We start from the raw sequence: 20,205 nt of genomic DNA, 5'->3' as shown, positions 1-20,205 counted from the left end.
CTGTCACATTGGAAAGGATTAACAAAAAAACAGAGCAAACTAGAATGCTATTTGGCCCTAAACAGAGAGTACACAGTGGCAGAATACCTGTCCACTGTGACTGACCCAAACTTAAGGAAAGCTTTGACTATGTACAGACTCAGTGAGCATAGCCTTGCTATTGAGAAAGGCAGACGTGGCTCTCAAGAGAAGACAGGCTATGTGCACACTGCCCAGAAAATTAGGTGGAAACTGAGCTGCACTTCCTAACCTCCTGCCAAATGTATGACCATATTAGAGACACATATTTCCCTCAGATTATACAGATCCACAAACAGTTGGAAAACAAACCCAATTTTGATAAATTCCCATATCTATTGGGTGAAATATCACAGTGTGCCATCACAGCAGCAAGATGTGTGACCTGTTGCCACAAGAAAAGGTCAACCAGTGAAGAACACACACCATTGTAAATACAACCCATATTTATGCTTATTTATTTTTCCTTTTGTACTTTCATTATTTGTACATCGTTTCAACACTGTATATAGACATAACATGACATTTGTAATGTCTTGATTCTTTTGGAGTGTAATGTTTACTGTTCATTGTTATTGTTTATTTCACTTGTGTATATTTTCTACTTCACTTGCTTTGGCAATGTTAACATATGTTTCCCATGCCAATAAAGCCCCTTGAATTGAATTGAATTGACAGACAGACAGACAGACAGACAGACAGAGCGAGAGAGAGAAAGAGAGAGACAGAGAGAGAGAGAAGGGGGGGGGCAGATGGAAAAAGTCAGGTGAGCGATGTGATTAGTTGTGTGTGTTATGCCCAGTGTTTCATATCTCAGACTGAGCTCTGCTAGACAAATGAGAGAACGTGCCTGAAAGAGGCTTTAGTTCTGTCACATTACTGCTGCTTTCCAGCCTGAACACCCACACAAATAATCTGACAGAGAACAGACACACTCATTTAAATATTCACACACCAACCTTTCACACAAGCACCCTGTCTCAGTCACATTTTGATTAAAATACTGCCTAGAAAAACATGTATAACCACACGTACACACAGACACACACACACGTCGGGCTCTGAACAGCGTGGCACTTCATGTCAGTTACCACGTTGTGTGTGTGTCATATTGAACTGAACCAAGCAGAGCCCCGGCTCTATAGTCACAGCTGATCACCTGAGACAGTAACTACCTGAACAATACAGCTCAGTGGTCAGTCACTTTGTGGAGCTGCCACTGGAATGAAGAGGACAAGAGACCGTTAGAGTCTGTCCAGTCTGACCCACAGTCTTACATGGCTCAGGGGTCAATATTTATGGGAGTACCTACCTAGATTCAGTTTTGTATTTGGTCCCCCATAAGATGAACAGGGACACTTATCCCCAGAGGGTTGCTGACAGTGTCTTTCTAGAACCAGTATACCCCAGAGTGTTACAGCCTGCTGCCTATCTTCAGCCCAGCCAGGCCAATAAGCCCCACAACTCCATCCCCATCAACTCATTTATTGTGCCTATTCAAGGCTTGATTGGTGGATCAGTTTGTGTGCTAAAGTTTAGGATTTGATTTTGAGGGTACCCACAGCCATTCCTGATTGGTCAAAGTTAAGTTGATTGGGCCTGCGCTACTCAAGGCTTGATTGGCAGGTCTTGGATTTAATTGGCAGGTCTTGGATTTGTTTGTGGTGGTAGCCACAGCCATTTTAGTTATTACAGTTCAGCAGTGTTTACAGACCAAAACACATCAACAGCACCAGAAGCTCACAAAACAACAACATGTCATCAGATATTTTACAGGCGTGCGTGCCTGCTGCGTGTGTGTACATGCATGTAGCTGTGTGTGTGTGTGTGTGTGTGTGTGTGTGTGTGTGTGTGTGTGTGTGTGTGTGTGTGTGTGTGTGTGTGTGTGTGTGTGTGTGTGTGTGTGTGTGTGTGTGTGTGTGTGTGTGTGTGTGTGTGTGTGTGTGTGAGGTTGAGAGGGTTTTTTATCTCCAAGTTCCCGGCCTATATCTCTAATCATGGCACACACATCAATAGGCAGGCATGCAGGTGAGCCACATTGCAGCTCAGAGATGAATAATGGATGGATATGACATTATTAAAACACTTGGGTTATTCATCCAAAGCTGTACGTCGAGGCAGGCAGAGAGCAGTAGAGAACACCATACATCTAGACAGGTCTCAGCAGAGAAAAAAGGCTTAACACAGAGGTAGAGAGGAGACAGGGGAGGTAGAGAGGAGACAGGGGAGGTGGGGAGGTAGAGAGGAGACAGGGGAGGTAGAGAGGAGACAGGGGTGTGCATGCGTCTGCAGGTACTGTAGGGTTGTACTGTGAATTTCTCCAGGTACTGTAGGGTTGTACTGTGAATGTCTCCAGGTACTGTAGGGTTGTACTGTGAATGTCTACAGGTACTGTAGGGTTCTACTGTGAATGTCTACAGGTACTGTAGGGTTCTACTGTGAATGTCTACAGGTACTGTAGGGTTCTACTGTGAATGTCTACAGGTACTGTAGGGTTGTACTGTGAATGTCTACAGGTACTGTAGGGTTGTACTGTGAATGTCTACAGGTACTGTAGGGTTGTACTGTGAATGTCTACAGGTACTGTAGGGTTGTACTGTGAATGTCTACAGGTACTGTAGGGTTGTACTGTGAATGTCTCCAGGTACTGTAGGGTTGTACTGTGAATGTCTCCAGGTACTGTAGGGTTGTACTGTGAATGTCTACAGGTACTGTAGGGTTGTACTGTGAATGTCTCCAGGTACTGTAGGGTTGTCCTGTGAATGTCTGCAGTCACATCACTAATTCAAGTCCAGGGAGCAGCTCCTGCACTCTTAATGAAAAGGTTCTCGGGCTGTCCCCATAGGAGAACCCTTTTTGGTGCCAGGTGAAAGCCTTTTTGGTCTTTAGGGTTCCATGTAGAACCCTCTGTGGAAATGGTTTTACATGAAACCCAAAAGGGTTCTACTTGGAACCAAAAAGGGGTCTTCAAAGTGTTCTCCTATGGAGGGAGCCGGAGAACCGTTTTAGGTTCTAGATAGTTGAATATCAGCCATCTGTTCCCTGCTCCTTTTATTTAATTTAAACTTTAACTAGGCAAGTCAGTTAATAACAAATTCTTATTTACAATGACGGCCTGCCAGAAGGCAAAAGGCCTCCTGTGGGGACGGGGGCTGGGATTAAAAATAAACAAATAAATGTAATATAAATATAGGACAAAACACACATCACGACATGAGAGACAACACAACACTACATAAAGAGAGACATAAGACAACAACATAGCAAGGAAGCAACACGCGACAACACAGCATGGTAGCAACACAACATGACAACAACATGGTAGCAACACAACATGACAACAACATGGTATCAACACAACATGGCAGCAGCACAACATGGTAGCAGCACAAAACAGGGTACAAACATTGTTGGGCACAGACAACAGTACGCAGGGAAAGAAGGTAGAGACAATAATACATCATGCAATGCAGTAAGTGTCCATGATTGAGTCTTTGAATGAAGAGATTGAGATAAAACTGTCCAGTTTGAGTGTTTGTTGCAGCTCTCCCATGCTGGCACAGCCACAGTACAGCTCCCTGCTCTCCCATGCTGGCACAGCCATAGTACACTCTAACAAATGGCCAACTATCCAGCAGACTACTGCAGAACCCTGTAGTGCCGTCTCCACTGAACCAGACAACACACAGGCAATGGAGAGAGAGAGGGAAGAGGGGGTAGGAGAAAGGGCTAGAGTGAGCCTGCTGCCTCAATTATACTGTTATGTTGTATTATGAAAAAGCTAATAGGTATTTCTTGGAAAGTAAACATTGTGTTGAAAGTGTTCCCAGCAAGTCTAAGTGTGTGTGAGACCTTGGATATAGCATTTACAATAGGACAAAAGGAGCATTGACTAAGGTGAATGCAGCATAAAAGGGGTCCCTGACTAGTCTATCTGTGTCCCAAATGGCACCCTATTCCCTATATAATGCACTACTTTTGACCAGTGGGTAGAGAATTTCCAGCAGTGACAACTCACTGGCGCGCGCGCGTGTGTGTGTGGTTTCTAACTTTCTCTCTGTCAGCACTTCATAGTGAGACCTGTTTTCCTATACCTTGTTTTCCTCATCTAGCATTCTCTTTCTCCCCATCTGTCTTTCTCTCTCTTCCTCATCCTCTTCTTTCTCTCTCTTCCTCATCATCCTCTTCCTCTCTCTTCCTCATCCTCCTCTTTCTCTCTTCCTCATCCTCCTCTTTCTCTCTCCCTCATCCTCCTCTTTCTCTCTTTTCCTCCTCCTCATCATCCTCTTTCCTCTCTCCTCCTCATCCTCATCTTCCTCATCACCCTCTTTCTCTCTTCCTCATCGTCCTCTCCCTCTCTTCCTGTTGTTTTGACTGCTGTGAAAACTGATCTCTTCCTGTTGTTTTAACTGCTGTGAAGACGGATCTCTTCCTGTTGTTTTGACTGCTGTGAAGACGGATCTCTTCCTGTTGTTTAGACTGCTTTGAAGACGGATCTCTTCCTGTTGTTTTGACTGCTGTGAAGACTGATCTCTCAGAGAGGTGGCTATCTTTCAGTATCACTTCAAAGCTTCACACTGCAGCAGAACAGACTGATCTCCCTCTCTTTCTCTCTTCCTCATCGTCCTCTCCCTCTCTTCCTGTTGTTTTGACTGCTTTGAAGACGGATCTCTTCCTGTTGTTTTGACTGCTGTGAAGACTGATCTCTCAGAGAGGTGGCTATCTTTCAGTATCACTTCAAAGCTTCACACTGCAGCAGAACAGACTGATCTCCCTCTCTTTCTCTCTTCCTCATCGTCCTCTCCCTCTCTTCCTGTTGTTTTGACTGCTTTGAAGACGGATCTCTTCCTGTTGTTTTGACTGCTGTGAAGACTGATCTCTCAGAGAGGTGGCTATCTTTCAGTATCACTTCAAAGCTTCACACTGCAGCAGAACAGACTGATCTCCCTCTCTTTCTCTCTTCCTCATCGTCCTCTCCCTCTCTTCCTGTTGTTTTGACTGCTTTGAAGACGGATCTCTTCCTGTTGTTTTGACTGCTGTGAAGACTGATCTCTCAGAGAGGTGGCTATCTTTCAGTATCACTTCAAAGCTTCACACTGCAGCAGAACAGACTGATCTCCCTCTCTTTCTCTCTTCCTCATCGTCCTCTCCCTCTCTTCCTGTTGTTTTGACTGCTTTGAAGACGGATCTCTTCCTGTTGTTTTGACTGCTGTGAAGACTGATCTCTCAGAGAGGTGGCTATCTTTCAGTATCACTTCAAAGCTTCACACTGCAGCAGAACAGACTGATCTCCCTCTCTTTCTCTCTTCCTCATCGTCCTCTCCCTCTCTTCCTGTTGTTTTGACTGCTTTGAAGACGGATCTCTTCCTGTTGTTTTGACTGCTGTGAAGACTGATCTCTCAGAGAGGTGGCTATCTTTCAGTATCACTTCAAAGCTTCACACTGCAGCAGAACAGACTGATCTCCCTCTCTTTCTCTCTTTCTTAAAGACTGAGTGGGCTGGGTGAATGACAGACTGACAGATAGAGAGAGATGGAGTGGAGTGAGTGGTATAATAACAGTATGGAACCCCCAGGGACACATCCGGAGATAAATCACAAATCAATCATGTTCTGTCTCTGATCCAGTTCTTTACAAAGAGGAGAGTAAGCCTGCTAGCATCCTTGTGTAGACAGGTTTTTATTTTATTTATTTAACTAGGCAAGTCAGTTAAGAACAAATTATTATTTACAATGACAGCCTACTGGACCAATTGGGCGCTGCCCTATGGGACTCCCAATCACGGCTGGATGTGATACAGCCTGGATTCAAACCAGGGACTGTAGGGATGCCTCTTGCACTGAGATGCAGTGCTTTAGACCGCTGCACCACTCAGGGTTAGCTGGCAACGCCAGGAAAACGATGAGCACGCTTCAATGGGGCTGAAGGATGTGTGTTGTTATGGTTCTAGATGGCCAGATACCTAGCAACAATGACTCGAAGCTGCCATGTGGGGAATCGTAGGTGGCTCATTTCAGCTTGTTGTATCTTGTTATTGATATTATTATTGTGTTGTTTTGAGATGTTTTGACTTATATCACGTCTATGCTAATATGGCAAAGATTCGCTAGCTATCTAACCAACAACTGTAACGATGTATTTAAAAGACAACGACCAGCTAGCTATCTAACCAACAACTGTAACGATGCATTTAAAAGACAACGACCAGCTAGCTATCTAACCAACAACTGTAACGATGTATTTAAAAGACAACGTGTGCTCATTGTGCAAATGTACAGTACATTCAGAAAGTATTTAAACCCCTTGACTTTTTTCACATTTTGTTACGTTACAGCCCTTATTCTAAAATGGATTAAGTAGTTTTTTCCCCTCATCAGTCTACACACAATACCTGATAATGACAAAGCAAAAACTATATATATTTTTTCAATTTTAGGAAATTTATAAAAATATAAAAACGGATATCATATTTACATAAGGATACTGACCCTTCACTCAGTACTTTGTTGAAGCACCTTTTTCAGTGATTACAGCCTCGAGTCTTCTTGGGTATGATGCTACAAGCTTGGCAAACCTGTATTTGGGGAGTTTCTCCCATTCTTCTCTGCAGATCCTGTCAAGCTCTTCCAGGTTGGATGGGGGAGCATCACTGCACAGCTATTTTCAGGTTTCTCCAGAGATGGCGCCAACGGAGAGGGCTGCCTCGCTTCTAGTCCTTGGGAAACTTTGCAGTATTTATTTTTTCTGTATTATTTCTTACATTGTTAGCCCAGAAAATCTTAAATGTTATTACATACTGCAAGAAGAACTATTGGATATCAGAGCGACATCAACTTACCAGCACTACGACCAGCTCTACCACCCACTGCTTCCAAGTATATTACTCGCGAATGTCCAGTCCCTAGGTCAACGAAATTAGGGCAAGGGTTACTTTCCAGAGAGACATCAGGGATTGTAACATACTCTTTTTTTCACGGAAACATGGCTCTCTCGGGATATGCTGTCGGAGTCGGTAAAGCCACCTATATTCTCTGTGTGTCGCGGGGGTGTATGTTTCATGATTAACAACTCGATACAATCCTGTCTCTGAGCTCTACGGACAATTTGTTGAACCACATGGCTTGGTTTTTGCTCTGACATGCACTGTCAACTGTGGGACCTAATTTTTAGCCTTTCCAAATGTCCAATCAATTGAACTTACCACAGGTGAACTCCAATCAAGTTGTAGAAACATCTCAAGGATGATCAATGGAAACAGGATGCACCTGATATCATTTTTGAGTCTCATAGCAAAGGGTCTGAATACTTATGTAAATAAGGTATTTCTGTAGTTGCTTTGTCATTATGGGGTATTGTGATGTCATTATGGGGTATTGTGATGTCATTATGGGGTATTGTGTGTAGATTGATGAGGAAAACAATTAATTTAATCAATTTTAGAATAAGGCTGTAACGTAACAAAATGTGGACAACGTCAAGGAGTCTGAATACTTTCCGAATGCACTGTATAATGTTTTCAATAAACATTTGAAGATAAAATATAGTTTACATGTTGTCAACAATCTAAGCCGACCCAGTCTGCTTTGCCCCATAGTTGCGTACGCGTTGGTTTGGTTGCTAGACAGCCAACCCGTCCATAGAGGTCTGTGCTGGAGTTCAGCACCATGGACAGCATCATGCCTGCGCAAAGGAGAAGAGGGTACGTGAAGTACCATGGACAGAGGCAGATCAACTGTAGGAGGTAGATGAGAGAGAGAGAGTAGAGTAGGTTCAGAACCTTGGACAAGGGCAGAGGAGGGGTTGTCAGAGAGTTAGTTCAGGAACCATGGAGAGCAAATTAATTTTATCTGGCTTTGCTGTGTTCAAAAAAGCTGACTGAGAAAGTTCTCCCAAGTGCTTAGATAATGTGTTATGTTCACACAGCCACACAAGCAAACCAATTCAAAAGACCTACCCCAGTGCACAAACAAACACATTGATAAAGAAATATATACCGCTACATACTGACACACTGGTCGCACAAATCAGCACAATCACACCCTTTATTCATCCATTCTGTTCCACAAATACTTTACATTGACATGTTAGTCTTTTAGCAGACGCTCTTCTCCAGAGTAGTGAGTGCATACATTTTCATACTTTTTTGCACTGGTACCCTGTGGGGATGCGCAATGCTCTTCCAACTGAGCGACACGGGACCACGTCCTAGAAATGCTAGCTTGCCTAATGACAAGCTAATTAGGCAACAACTGATGTTACATTCCTAATGATTTTTTTTTCTCATTCAGTTCACTGAGGCGACCCAGAGACATGCATTACCAGTGGGCCCGCATGGCTCTCTGACAGGTTGGGTCAGCTTCAAGGTGTGTGCGTACATTGGGCCTGCATGCAAGGCTCTCTGACAGCCTAGCTCAATTACAAGGTCAAAGCTACGTCCCCAATGAGTGTGTTTCTGTGGATCACTGTCCACTGTGTATTAATCATTTAATAATCTCTTCTTTTTCATTTCTCCTCCTCTCTCTCTCTCCCCTCCCTCCCTACCTATCCTCTACCCCTACATCTCTTACTCCTTCTCTCTTTCCCCCTCCTTCTCTCCCCCTCCCTCTCTCTCCCCCTGTCTCAGGTTGGCTACACGAATTGGGAAAGCGTCTGGGCACCCCTTATTTTGTATCTCCCCTGGCCACTCTGGCTCCTGATTTGCTGCACCCTGCAATTGTTGACTCCCTGCATGCCAACAGCAGCCAATGGAATGTGTCCGGGTCGGAGCTGGCGGGCCGAGACTCGTGGAACTCCAGCCAGTGGAACGCCACGTGGATGGGGGCTGGGGCTGGCGGGGTGGGGGTCAGGGTGGGTCAGAGTGGAGGGATGCTGGGTGGGGGTCCATCAGTGAGGAGCTCCTACGTGACGTCTCTGTACTTCGCTCTGAGCAGTCTGACCAGCGTGGGCTTCGGAAACGTCTCAGCCAACACCGACTCAGAGAAGATCTTCTCCATCTGCACCATGCTCATAGGAGGTGAGTCCCTGGAGATACAACAGGAACATTATTGGTTAGTGAGAATGTCAGGTTTCAGTGGTGTCAGGGGATAGATAAACCATCTGCTGTGTGCCTCCTCTCCTGTCCCTCTCTGGTGTATTCTGTTTAGAACTAGACCACTGATTCTACAGCTATTCAACAATGCTATGGCATATTGTCATAAGCTAAGACATAACTGAGAGTCTCTCTCTCTCTCTCTCTCTCTCTCTCTCTCTCTCTCTCTCTCTCTCTCTCTCTCTCTCTCTCTCTCTCTCTCTCTCTCTCTCTCTCTCCCTCTCTCTCTCTCTCTCTCTCTCTCTCTCTCTCTCTCTCTCTCTCTCTCTCTCTCTCTCGTCATTATGTGCAAATAGTTCAAGTACAAAAGAGAAAATAAATAAATATAAATATGGGTTGCAATTACACTTCACTGGTTGACCTTATCTTGTGGCAACAGGTTTTGTGGCAACAGGCAATATTGCTCCCGTGATGGCACACTGTGGTATTTCCCTCAATAGATATGATGGAAAAATGTGGTTTGTTTTCGAATCCTTTGTGGATCTGTGTAATCTGAGGGAAATATGTGCCTCTAATATGGTCATATATTTGGCAGGAGGTTACGAAATGCAACTTAGTTTCCATCACATTTTTTGGGCAGTGTGCACATAGCCTGCCTCCTCGAGAGCCAGGTCTGCCTATGGAGGCCTTTCTTAATAGCAAGGCTATGCTCACTGAGTCTGTACAGTGAGCATAGTTTAAGTGTAAGTTTGGGTCAGTGGCAGTGGTCAGGTATTGTGCCACTGTGTACTCTCTGTTTAGGGACAAATAGCATTCTAGTTTGGAAAGAAATGTGTTTTTTGCCTATTTTAACCGCACACGTGTTGTTTGTGTACATGGATATTATAACGCTGTATGTTTTACCCCCAACACCATCAATTTGTATAGCAGACCCTCATGCCAAATTGAGTCAGAAGCTTTTTTGAAATCAACAAAGCATGGGAAGACTTTGCCTTTGTTTGTCAATTTGGGTGTAGGGTGAATACGTGGTCTGTCGTACAATAATTTGTTAAACAGCCAATTTGACATTTGCTCAGTACATTGTTTTCACTGAGGAAATGTACAAGTCTGCTGTTAATGATAATACAGAGGATTTTCCCAAGGTTGCTGTTAACACGTATCCCCACGTAAGTTATCTCTAAAATGTTTCAAAATAAAACACCTGAAATATCACATTTACATAAGTATTCAGACCCTTTACTCAGTACTTTGTTGAAGCACCTTTGGCTGTGATTCTTTTCAGCAGATACTCTCAATCTCTGTCAGGTTTGATGGGGAGCTATTTTCAGGTCACTCCAGAGATGTTCGATCGGGTTCAAGTACAGGCTCTGGCTGGGCCACTCAAAGACATTCAGAAACTTGTCACAAAGCCACTCCTGCATACTCTTGGCTGTGTGCTTAGGGTCGTTGTCCTGTTGGAATGTGAACCTTCATCCCAGTCTGAGGTCCTGAGCGCTCTGGATCAAAGATCTCTCTGTACTTTGCTCTGTTCATCTTTCATCTTTCCCTCAATCCTGACTAGTCTCCATGTCACTGCCGCTGAAAAAGATCCCCACAGCATGATGCTGCCACCACCATGCTTCACCTTAAGGATGATGCCAGGTTTCCTCCAGATGTGACGCTTGGCATTCAGGCCAAAGAGTTCAATCTTGGTTTCATCAGACCAGATAATCTTGTTTCTCATGGTCTGAGAGTCTTTAGGTGCCTTTTGACAAACTCCAAGCGGCCTGTCATGTTCCTTTTACTGAGGAGTGGCTTCTGTCTGGCCACTCTACCATAAAGGCCTGATTGGTGGAGTGCTGCAGAGATGGTTGTCCTTCTGGAAGATTCTCCCATCTCCACAGAGGAACTCTGGAGCTCTGTCAGAGTGACCATCAGGTTCTTGGTCACATCCGTGCAGCCAACTCTAGGAAGAGTCTTGGTGGTTTCAAACTTCTTCCATTTAAGAAAGATGGGAGCAGGTGGACACCAATCAAGTTGTAGAAACAACCTCATGGGTTGGTTTTTGGTCTGACATAAACTCTAATAAATTGTGGGACCTTGTATAGACAGGTGTGTGCCTTTCCAAATAATCTCCAATCAATTGAATTTACAACAGGTTGACTGCAATCAAGTTATAGAAACATCTCAAGGATGATCAATGGAAACAGGATGCACTTGAGCTCAATTTCAAGTCTCATGGTAAAGGGTCTGAATACTTGTTTTTATTTATAATGAATTTGCAAAAAAATCAAAAAACCTGTTTTCGCTTTGTCATTATGGGGTATTGTGTGTAGATTGCTGAGGATTTTTTTCCCTCAATTTAATCCATTTTAGAATAAGGCTGTAACGTAACAAAATGTGGAAAAAGTCAAGGGATATGAAAAGTTTGTACAAACCTACTCATTCCAGGGTTTTTCTTTATTTTTACTATTTTTTACATTTTAGAATAATAGTGAAGACATCAAAACTATGAAATAACTCATATGGACACATATGTAGTAACCAAAAAGTGTTAAACAAAACAAAGTAGATTTTAGATTTTAGATTCTTCAAAGTAGCTACCTTTTGCCTTGATGAAAGTTTTGCACAGTTTTTTTCATCTGTACAAACAATAGTACGCAAGTATAAACACCATGGGACCACGCAGCCGTCATACCACCAAGACGCGATCTGTCTCCTAGAGATTAACTTACTTTGGTGCAAATCAATCAAAGTGCAAATCAATCCCAGAACAACAACAAAGGACCTTGTGAAGATGCTAGGAAGAAGCCACTGCTCCAAAACCGCCATAAAAAAAGCCAGACTATGGTTTGCAACTGCACATGGGGACAAAGGTCATACTTTTTGGAGAAATGTCCTCTGGTCTGATGAAACAAAAATAGAACTGTTTGGCCATAATGACCATCGTTATGTTTGGAGGAAAACGGGGGAGGCTTTCAAGCCGAAGAACACCATCCCAACCGTGAAGCACGGGGGGGGCAGCATCATGTTGTGTAGGTGCTTTGCTGCAGGAGTGACCCGTGCACTTCACAAAATAGATGGCATCATGAGGACGGAAAATTATGTGGATATCTTGAAGCAGCATCTCAAGACATCAGTCAGAAAGTTAAAGCTTGGTCGCAAATGGGTCTTCCAAATGGACAATGACTCCAAGCATACTTCCAAAGTTGTGGCAAAATGGCTCAAGGACAACAAGTCAAGATATTGGAGTGGCCATGACAAAGCCCTGACCTCAATCCCGTAGAAAATGTGTGGGCAGAACTGAAAAAGCGTGTGCAAGCAAGGAGGCCTACAAACCTGACTCAGTTACACCAGCTCTGTCAGGAGGAATGGGCCAAAATTCACCCAACTTGTTGAGGGAAGCTTGTGGAAGGATACCTGAAATGTTTGACCCAAGTTAAACAATTTCAAGGCAATGCTACCAAATACTAATTGAGTGTATGTAAACTTCTGACCCACTGGGAATGTGATGAAAGAAATAAAACCTCAAATTATCATTTGATAATTTCATTATCATTCTCTCTACAATTATTCAGACATTTCACATTCTTAAAATAAAGTGGTGATCCTAACTGACCTAAGACAGCGAATTTTTACTAGGATTAAATGTCAGGAATTGTGAAAAACTGAGTTTAAATGTATTTGGCTAAGGTGTATGGAATCTTCCGACTTCAACTGTAGGTCCATAAGTACCAGGTCCTTCAAATTGCTCATGGATGCTCTCTATGCCCCATAGTTTTAGTGAATGCAGGCTTAGACTACATCTCCCATGAGGCCACACCACAGAGAACAAGCACTTTCCTGGTCCCATTTTGGGATGATTAAATATGGAAACATTCTCCTCAGATTTAAAAACAGCAACGTTTTGGCAGTAAACTGCCTTTTCTAGGGCTTCTTGCAAATGGAACAACTGTCAATAATGTAACTAGAGAGTGGTGAATGTTTGCATGCCAAATGGCACCCCATTTCACATGGTACCCTATGGGCCCTGATCAAAAGTAGTTCACTATTTAGGAAATAGGGGGCCATTTGGCATGCTGTACTTCCAGTCTGGTTCTTATTTAGTTAGAGTGGGGCAGTAAAGGTCTGTTTCATGAGATAGAGATGTGGTGATTTTTAGGGGTAGGTGCATTGATGAGAGAGGACATATTCTCAGGCCACTTTAAAACCAAGTGTGGCAGCCACATAGACACACCCACACAACCCCCCCCCCCCCAGACACACAACACACAACCACATACACAGTAAATCCTGCCCATTGTCTCATTAGAATATGTACAGTAAATATGAAAAAATAGGACATTTGCTTAACCTGCCCTGCCTGGAGAGTTGAGGTTTAAACACAGCCGAACTAGTTCCAGTCCTATACTATAACGTAAATGTGACGATATTCCAGACAGATGGAGAGCATTGACTGAAACAGAGAGAGACAGCCTCACAGGGAGAAACAATAGGCATACACAACAACCTGTCTACCCAGAACCAGACTGTTACACAATAACAATGATGAAACCATCCAGGATCATTGGACCGGGATAATCACTGTCTGTCTAATAGTTCAGGGGAGAGTCTGGCCCGGTCCATGTGGCTGCTTCAATTGGCTCTAATAGTTAACAATCCATGTACACACACACTTCAACACCCTCGTTAGCGGCGCCTCCCTCAGACACACAACCTCACACTCAACCTCAATCACTGATGTAAACACACACACACACACACATTCTTGCAAACCCCCAAACAACCACCCACACAATCACACAGAGTCAAAGTGTTCTGTTCCATCAGTGCATAGTGAGTGTGTGTGTGCAGCTCTCAGACTGCAGATCAGATCACTGTCAGACTGGAACCTCATCTCCTCTCCCCTCCGCAGTAGCTGTCAGCATGGAGAGAGAGAGAGAGAGAGAGAGAGGGGAGAGGAGGAGAGAGAGAGAGAAGAGGAGAGAGAGGGGAGAGAGAGAGGAGGAGAGAGAGAGAAAATGAGAGAGAGAGGAGGAGAGAGAGCAGAGAGGAGGAGAGAGAGGGGGGGAGAAAAATAGAGAGCGAGAGAGAGAGAGAGAGAGAAAGAGAGAGAGAGAGAGAGGAGAAGAGGAGAGAGAGAGGGGAGAGGAGGAGCAAGAGAGGGGAGAGGAGGAGGAGAGAGAGAGAGATGAGAAGAGGAGTGAGAGAGGGGAAAGGAGGAGAGAGAGAGGAGAAGAGGAGAGAGAGAGAAAGGGAGAGCGAGAGAGAGAAAGGGAGAGCGAGAGAGAAAGAGCGAGAGAGAGAGAAAGGGAGAGGGAGATAAGGTGGGAGAGGGGGTGTTAGAAAGGGGTGAGCCATAATCAGACACAGAGAGAGATGGAGAAGCTTTAATAAAGGAAATCAGAGGAAGAGAGAGAGAGGGAGAGAGAGGGAGAGAGAGAGAGAGAGAGAGCAAAGCAGTGAGATTGGCACATCTCTATTTTGGCAGGGGTATGCTATTGAAATGCTGTGAGCAGTGAACCTCCTTTAAGTATGACTGACAGCTATTTTCCGAGCTTGGTACATAAGATTATTGTGCATCTAATATCTATATATCTGTCTATATGTGCAGTACATTCGGAAAGTATTCAGACCCCTTGACTTTGTACACATTTTGCTACGTTACAACAGCCTCATTCTAAAATGGATTAAAACGTTTTACCCCCTCATCAATCTACGCACAACGCCCCATAATGACGAAGCAAAAAGAGGTTTTTGTTAAATGTATTAAAAATAAAAAACTTAAATATCACATTTACATAAGTATTCAGACCCTTTACTCAGTATTTTGTCGAAGCACCTTTGGCAGCGATTACAGCCTTGAGTCTTCTTGGGTATGACGCTACAAGCTTGGCACGCCTGTATTTGGGGAGTTTCTCCCATTCTTCTCTGCAGATCCTCTGAAGCTCTGTCAGGTTGGATGGGGAGCGTCGTTGCACAACTATTTTCAGGTCCAGGCTCTGGCTGGGCTACTCAAGGACATTCAGAGACTTGTCTCGAAGCCACTCCTGCGTTGTCTTGGCTGTGTGCTTAAGGTTGCTGTCCTGTTGGAAGGTGAACCTTCGCCCCAGTCTGAGGTCCTGAGCGTTCTGGAGCAGGTTTTCATCAAGAATCTCTCTGTACTTTTCTCCATTCATCTTTCCCTCGATCCTGACTAGTCTCCCAGTCCCTGCAGCTGAAAAACATCCCCACAGCATGATGCTACCACCACCATGCTTCACTGTGGATGGGGATGGTGTCAGGTTTCCTCCAGACGTGACGCTTGGCATTCAGGCCAAAGAGTTCAATCTTGGTTTCATCAGACCAGATAATCTTGTTTCTCATGGTCTGAAAGTCTTTAGGTGCCTTTTGGAAAACTCCAAGTGGGCTGTCATGTGACTTTTACTGAGGAGTGTCTTCCGTCTGGCCACTCTACCATAAAGGCCTGATCGGTGAAGTGCTGCAGAGTAGAAGAGCCTTGGTGGTTCCGAATGTCTCCATTTAAGAATGATGGAGGCCACTGTGTTGTTGGGGAGCTTTAATGCTACAAAAATGTTTTGATGCCCTTCCCCAGATCTGTGACTCGACACAATCCTGTCTTGGAGCTCTACGGGCAATTCCTTCGACTTCCTGGCTTGGTTTTTGCTCTGACATGTACTGTCAACTGTGGGAACTTATATAGACAGGTGTGTGCCTTTCCAAATCATGTTCAATCAACTGAATTTACCACAGGGTGGACTCCAAACAAGTTGTAGAAACATCTCAAGGATGATCAATGGAAACAGGATGCACCTGAGCTACATTTCGAGCAAAGGGTCTGAATACTTATGGGGTATTTATGTGTAGATTAATGAGGGAAAAATGTGTTTATCCCCTTCCCCTTTTCCATTCCAGAAGGGGGTCTGAATACTTTCCGAATGCACTCTATATGAAACTGTTTTCTGTTTCTATTGTTATGTATTAATATAATACTGATTCTGTATTTGAACACACACACACACACACACACACAGATACACACACACACAGATACACACACACACAGATACACACACACACAGATACACACACACACACACATACATACACAGATACACACACACACACACACACACACACAGATACACACACTCACACATACACACAAACACAGATACACACACACACACACACAGATACACACACACACACAAACACACACAGATACACACACACACAAACATTAACCGGTCCTTGTCCCTCTGCCTCCAGCCCTGATGCATGCGGTGGTGTTTGGTAACGTGACCGCCATCATTCAGAGGATGTACTCTCGGCGCTCCCTCTACCACACCCGTACCAAGGACCTGAAGGACTTCATCAGGGTCCACCGCCTGCCCAAAGCCCTGGAGCAACGCATGCTGGAGTGCTTCCAGACCACCTGGTCCGTCAACAACGGCATCGACGTCAGTGAGGTGGGTTAGAACAACAGAAGTCTCTCACTGTCACTCACGCCTTGCTCTCACTGTCACTCACGCCTTGCTCTCACTGTCACTCACGCCTTGCTCTCACTGTCACTCACGCCTTGCTCTCACTGGCACTCACGCCTTGCTCTCACTGTCACTCACGCCTTGCTCTCACTGTCTCTCTCTGTCACTCACGCCTTGCTCTCACTGTCACTCACGCCTTGCTCTCACTGTTTCTCATATCTATGCTCTCACTGTCTCAAACGTCTATGCTCTCACTGACTCTCACACCTTCACTCTCACTCTCACTCTCTTCTCTTTCCCCTCTCTCTCTCTCCTCAATCTTTCTTCTCTCTCTCAATCTCGCTCTTCTCTATCTCTTCTCTCTCTCTCTCTCTTCTCTTTCGCTCTCTTCTTTCGCTCTGTCTTGTTTTCTTTCAAATGCTGCTGTTGGTTCCTCCTGTGTTGATTCTTCTGTCAGTTCTTTTCTCAAGTCCTATCACTTGTTTTGCCTCTCATCCCCCTGTGCCACCTCTTCAACTTTCCATCTCATCTGTCAATCCTCTCTGTCCCAACTCAATCGCTCATATTTGATTCCCTTTCTCATTTTGCTTCACTAGTTGTTGAAGGACTTCCCAGATGAGCTGAGGGCAGACATCGCCATGCACCTGAACAAAGAGCTGCTGCAGCTGCCGCTGTTTGAGTCGGCCAGTAGGGGGTGTCTGCGCTCCCTGTCCCTCATCATCAAGACGTCGTTCTGCGCCCCGGGGGAGTATCTCATCCGCCAGGGAGACGCCCTGCAGGCCATCTACTTTGTCTGCTCTGGGTCCATGGAGGTGCTGAAGGACAACACTGTGCTGGCTATACTGGGTAAGGAAACCAGTCACACACACATGCACACACACACACACACACATGTCGTTGGAAAAGTAATTCATGGCCACGTAATGAAATAACAAATTAACTTTCAAGTACCCTGACCTACACACACATGCACAGACACACGTGCACAGACATACGTGCACAGACACACGTGCACAGACATACGTGCACACACACATGCACAGACACACATGCACAGACATACGTGCACAGACACACGTGCACAGACACACGTGCACACTCAAAGTTGAGTGTGTGACAGACTGACAAAGGATCATTTCCCAGTAGACTGGCCGAGGTGACGTTCACTCAGACAGACCTGGAGACTGGCCCAGTAGACTGGCCGAGGTGACGTTCACTCAGACAGACCTGGAAACTGGCCCAGTAGACTGGCCGAGGTGACGTTCACTCAGACAGACCTGGAGACTGGCCCAGTAGACTGGCCGAGGTGACGTTCACTCAGACAGACCTGGAGACTGGCCCAGTAGACTGGCCGAGGTGACGTTCACTCAGACAGACCTGGAGACTGGCCCAGTAGACTGGCCGAGGTGACGTTCAGACAGACAGACCTGGAGACTGGCCCAGTAGACTGGCCCAGTAGACTGGCCGAGGTGACGTTCACTCAGACAGACCTGGAGACTGGCCCAGTAGACTGGCCGAGGTGACGTTCAGACAGACAGACCTGGAGACTGGCCCAGTAGACTGGCCCAGTAGACTGGCCGAGGTGACGTTCACTCAGACAGACCTGGAGACTGGCCCAGTAGACTGGCCCAGTAGACTGGCCGAGGTGACGTTCACTCAGACAGACCTGGAGACTGGCCCAGTAGACTGGCCGAGGTGACGTTCACTCAGACAGACCTGGAGACTGGGAGGAGAACTAGCTGATGTGGAAACTAGGAACATGAAGGAGAGGAGAGAAGGAGGAAAAAGAGAAGGAAAGGCTAGAGATGTTCTGTTAGATTCAAGTAAGAGAGATAAGAGAACAAAAAGAACCACAAAAAAATTGAAAAAACAAACATGTGACTGAATAAAATAACATCACATAGACAGGAATCAGTATCTGCTTCCCCTCCCACGGCCGCCCCTCCCACGGCTTAACCTCCCACGGCTTCACCTCCCACGTCCTCCCTCCCACGGCCTCCCCTTCCACGGCTTTACCTCCCACGGCCTCCCCTCCCACGGCTTAACCTCCCACGGCCTCCCCTCCCACGGCTTAACCTCCCACGGCTTCACCTCCCACGTCCTCCCTCCCACGGCCTCCCCTTCCACGGCTTTACCTCCCACGGCCTCCCCTCCCACGGCTTTCCCTCCCACGGCTTCCCCTCCCACGGCTTTACCTCCCACGGTTTCACCTCCCACGGCTTCCCCTCCCACGGCTTCCCCTCCCAAGGCTTCCCCTCCCACGGCATAACCTCCCACGGCTTTACCTCCCACGGCTTCACCTCCCACGGCTTAACCTCCCACGGCCTCCCCTCCCACGGCTGCCCCTCCCACGTCCTCCCCTCCCACGGCTTTACCTCCCACGGCTTAACCTCCCACGGCTTCACCTCCCACGGCCTCCCCTCCCACGGCTTCCCCTCCCACGTCCTTCCCTCCCACGGCTTTACCTCCCACGGCTTAACCTCCCACGGCTTCACCTCCCACGGCTTCACCTCCCACCTCCTCCCCTCCCACGGCTTTACCTCCCACGGCTTAACCTCCCACAGCTTCACCTCCCACGGCCTCCACTCCCACGTCCTCCCCTCCCACGGCTTTACCTCCCACGGCTTCACCTCCCACGTCCTCCCCTCCCACGGCCTCCCCTCCCACGGCTTCCCCGCCCAAGGCTCTCCCTCCCATGGCTAACCTCCCACGGCTTCCCCTCCCAAGGCTTAACCTCCCACGGCTTCCCCTCCCAAGGCTTAATCTCCCACGGCTTTCCCTCCCACGGCTTAACCTCCCACGGCCTCCCCTCCCACGGCCTCCCCTTCCACGGCTTTACCTCCCACGTCCACCCCTCCCACGTCCTTCCCTCCCACGGCTTAACCTCCCACGGCTTAACCTCCCACGGCCTCCCCTTCCACGGCTTTACCTCCCACGTCCACCCCTCCCACGTCCTTCCCTCCCACGGCTTAACCTCCCACGGCTTAACCTCCCACGGCCTCCCCTCCCACGGCCTCCCCTTCCACGGCTTTACCTCCCACGTCCACCCCTCCCACGTCCACCCCTCCCACGTCCTTCCCTCCCACGGCTTCACCTCCCACGGCTTCACCTTCCACGGCTTGGCAGATTTGAACACTGATTAATGGCTAAATTGGAAAACAGTGGCTGTACAGTAACATGCTATACATGACATCAGAGCTCAGTGTCTGTACAGTAACACAGTAACATGCTATACATGACATCAGTGTCTGTACAGTAACATGCTATACATGACATCAGTGTCTGTACAGTAACATGCTATACATGACATCAGTGTCTGTACAGTAACACAGTAACATGCTATACATGACATCAGTGTCTGTACAGTAACATGCTATACATGACATTAGAGCTCAGTGTCTGTACAGTAACACAGTAACATGCTATACATGACATCAGTGTCTGTACAGTAACACAGTAACATGCTATACATGACATCAGTGTCTGTACAGTAACATGCTATACATGACATCAGAGCTCAGTGGCTGTACAGTAACATGCTATACATGACGTCAGTGTCTGTACAGTAACATGCTATACATGACATCAGAGCTCAGTGTCTGTACAGTAACATGCTATACATGACATCAGAGCTCAGTGTCTGTACAGTAACACAGTAACATGCTATACATGACATCAGTGTCTGTACAGTAA

At 46.2% G+C, this 20,205-nt stretch overlaps 1 protein-coding gene across 1 annotated transcript in view; it reads left to right on the top strand.

The window, feature by feature from the left end:
• Nucleotides 1-20,205, top strand: part of LOC110502145 (potassium voltage-gated channel, subfamily H (eag-related), member 3) — a 205,725-nt gene that overhangs the window by 141,976 nt on the left and 43,544 nt on the right. Inside the window, exons 8-10 of the mRNA XM_036959274.1 lie at nt 8,642-9,031; nt 16,298-16,497; nt 17,109-17,358. Of these exons, the coding sequence (XP_036815169.1) occupies nt 8,642-9,031; nt 16,298-16,497; nt 17,109-17,358 (840 nt within the window). The remainder of the gene's footprint in view (nt 1-8,641; nt 9,032-16,297; nt 16,498-17,108; nt 17,359-20,205) is intronic.

The sequence above is a fragment of the Oncorhynchus mykiss genome, chromosome 22 (genome assembly GCF_013265735.2).
Source record: "Oncorhynchus mykiss isolate Arlee chromosome 22, USDA_OmykA_1.1, whole genome shotgun sequence".
Lineage (NCBI taxonomy): Eukaryota > Metazoa > Chordata > Actinopteri > Salmoniformes > Salmonidae > Oncorhynchus > Oncorhynchus mykiss.
This window is presented reverse-complemented; position numbering and strand designations above follow the sequence as displayed.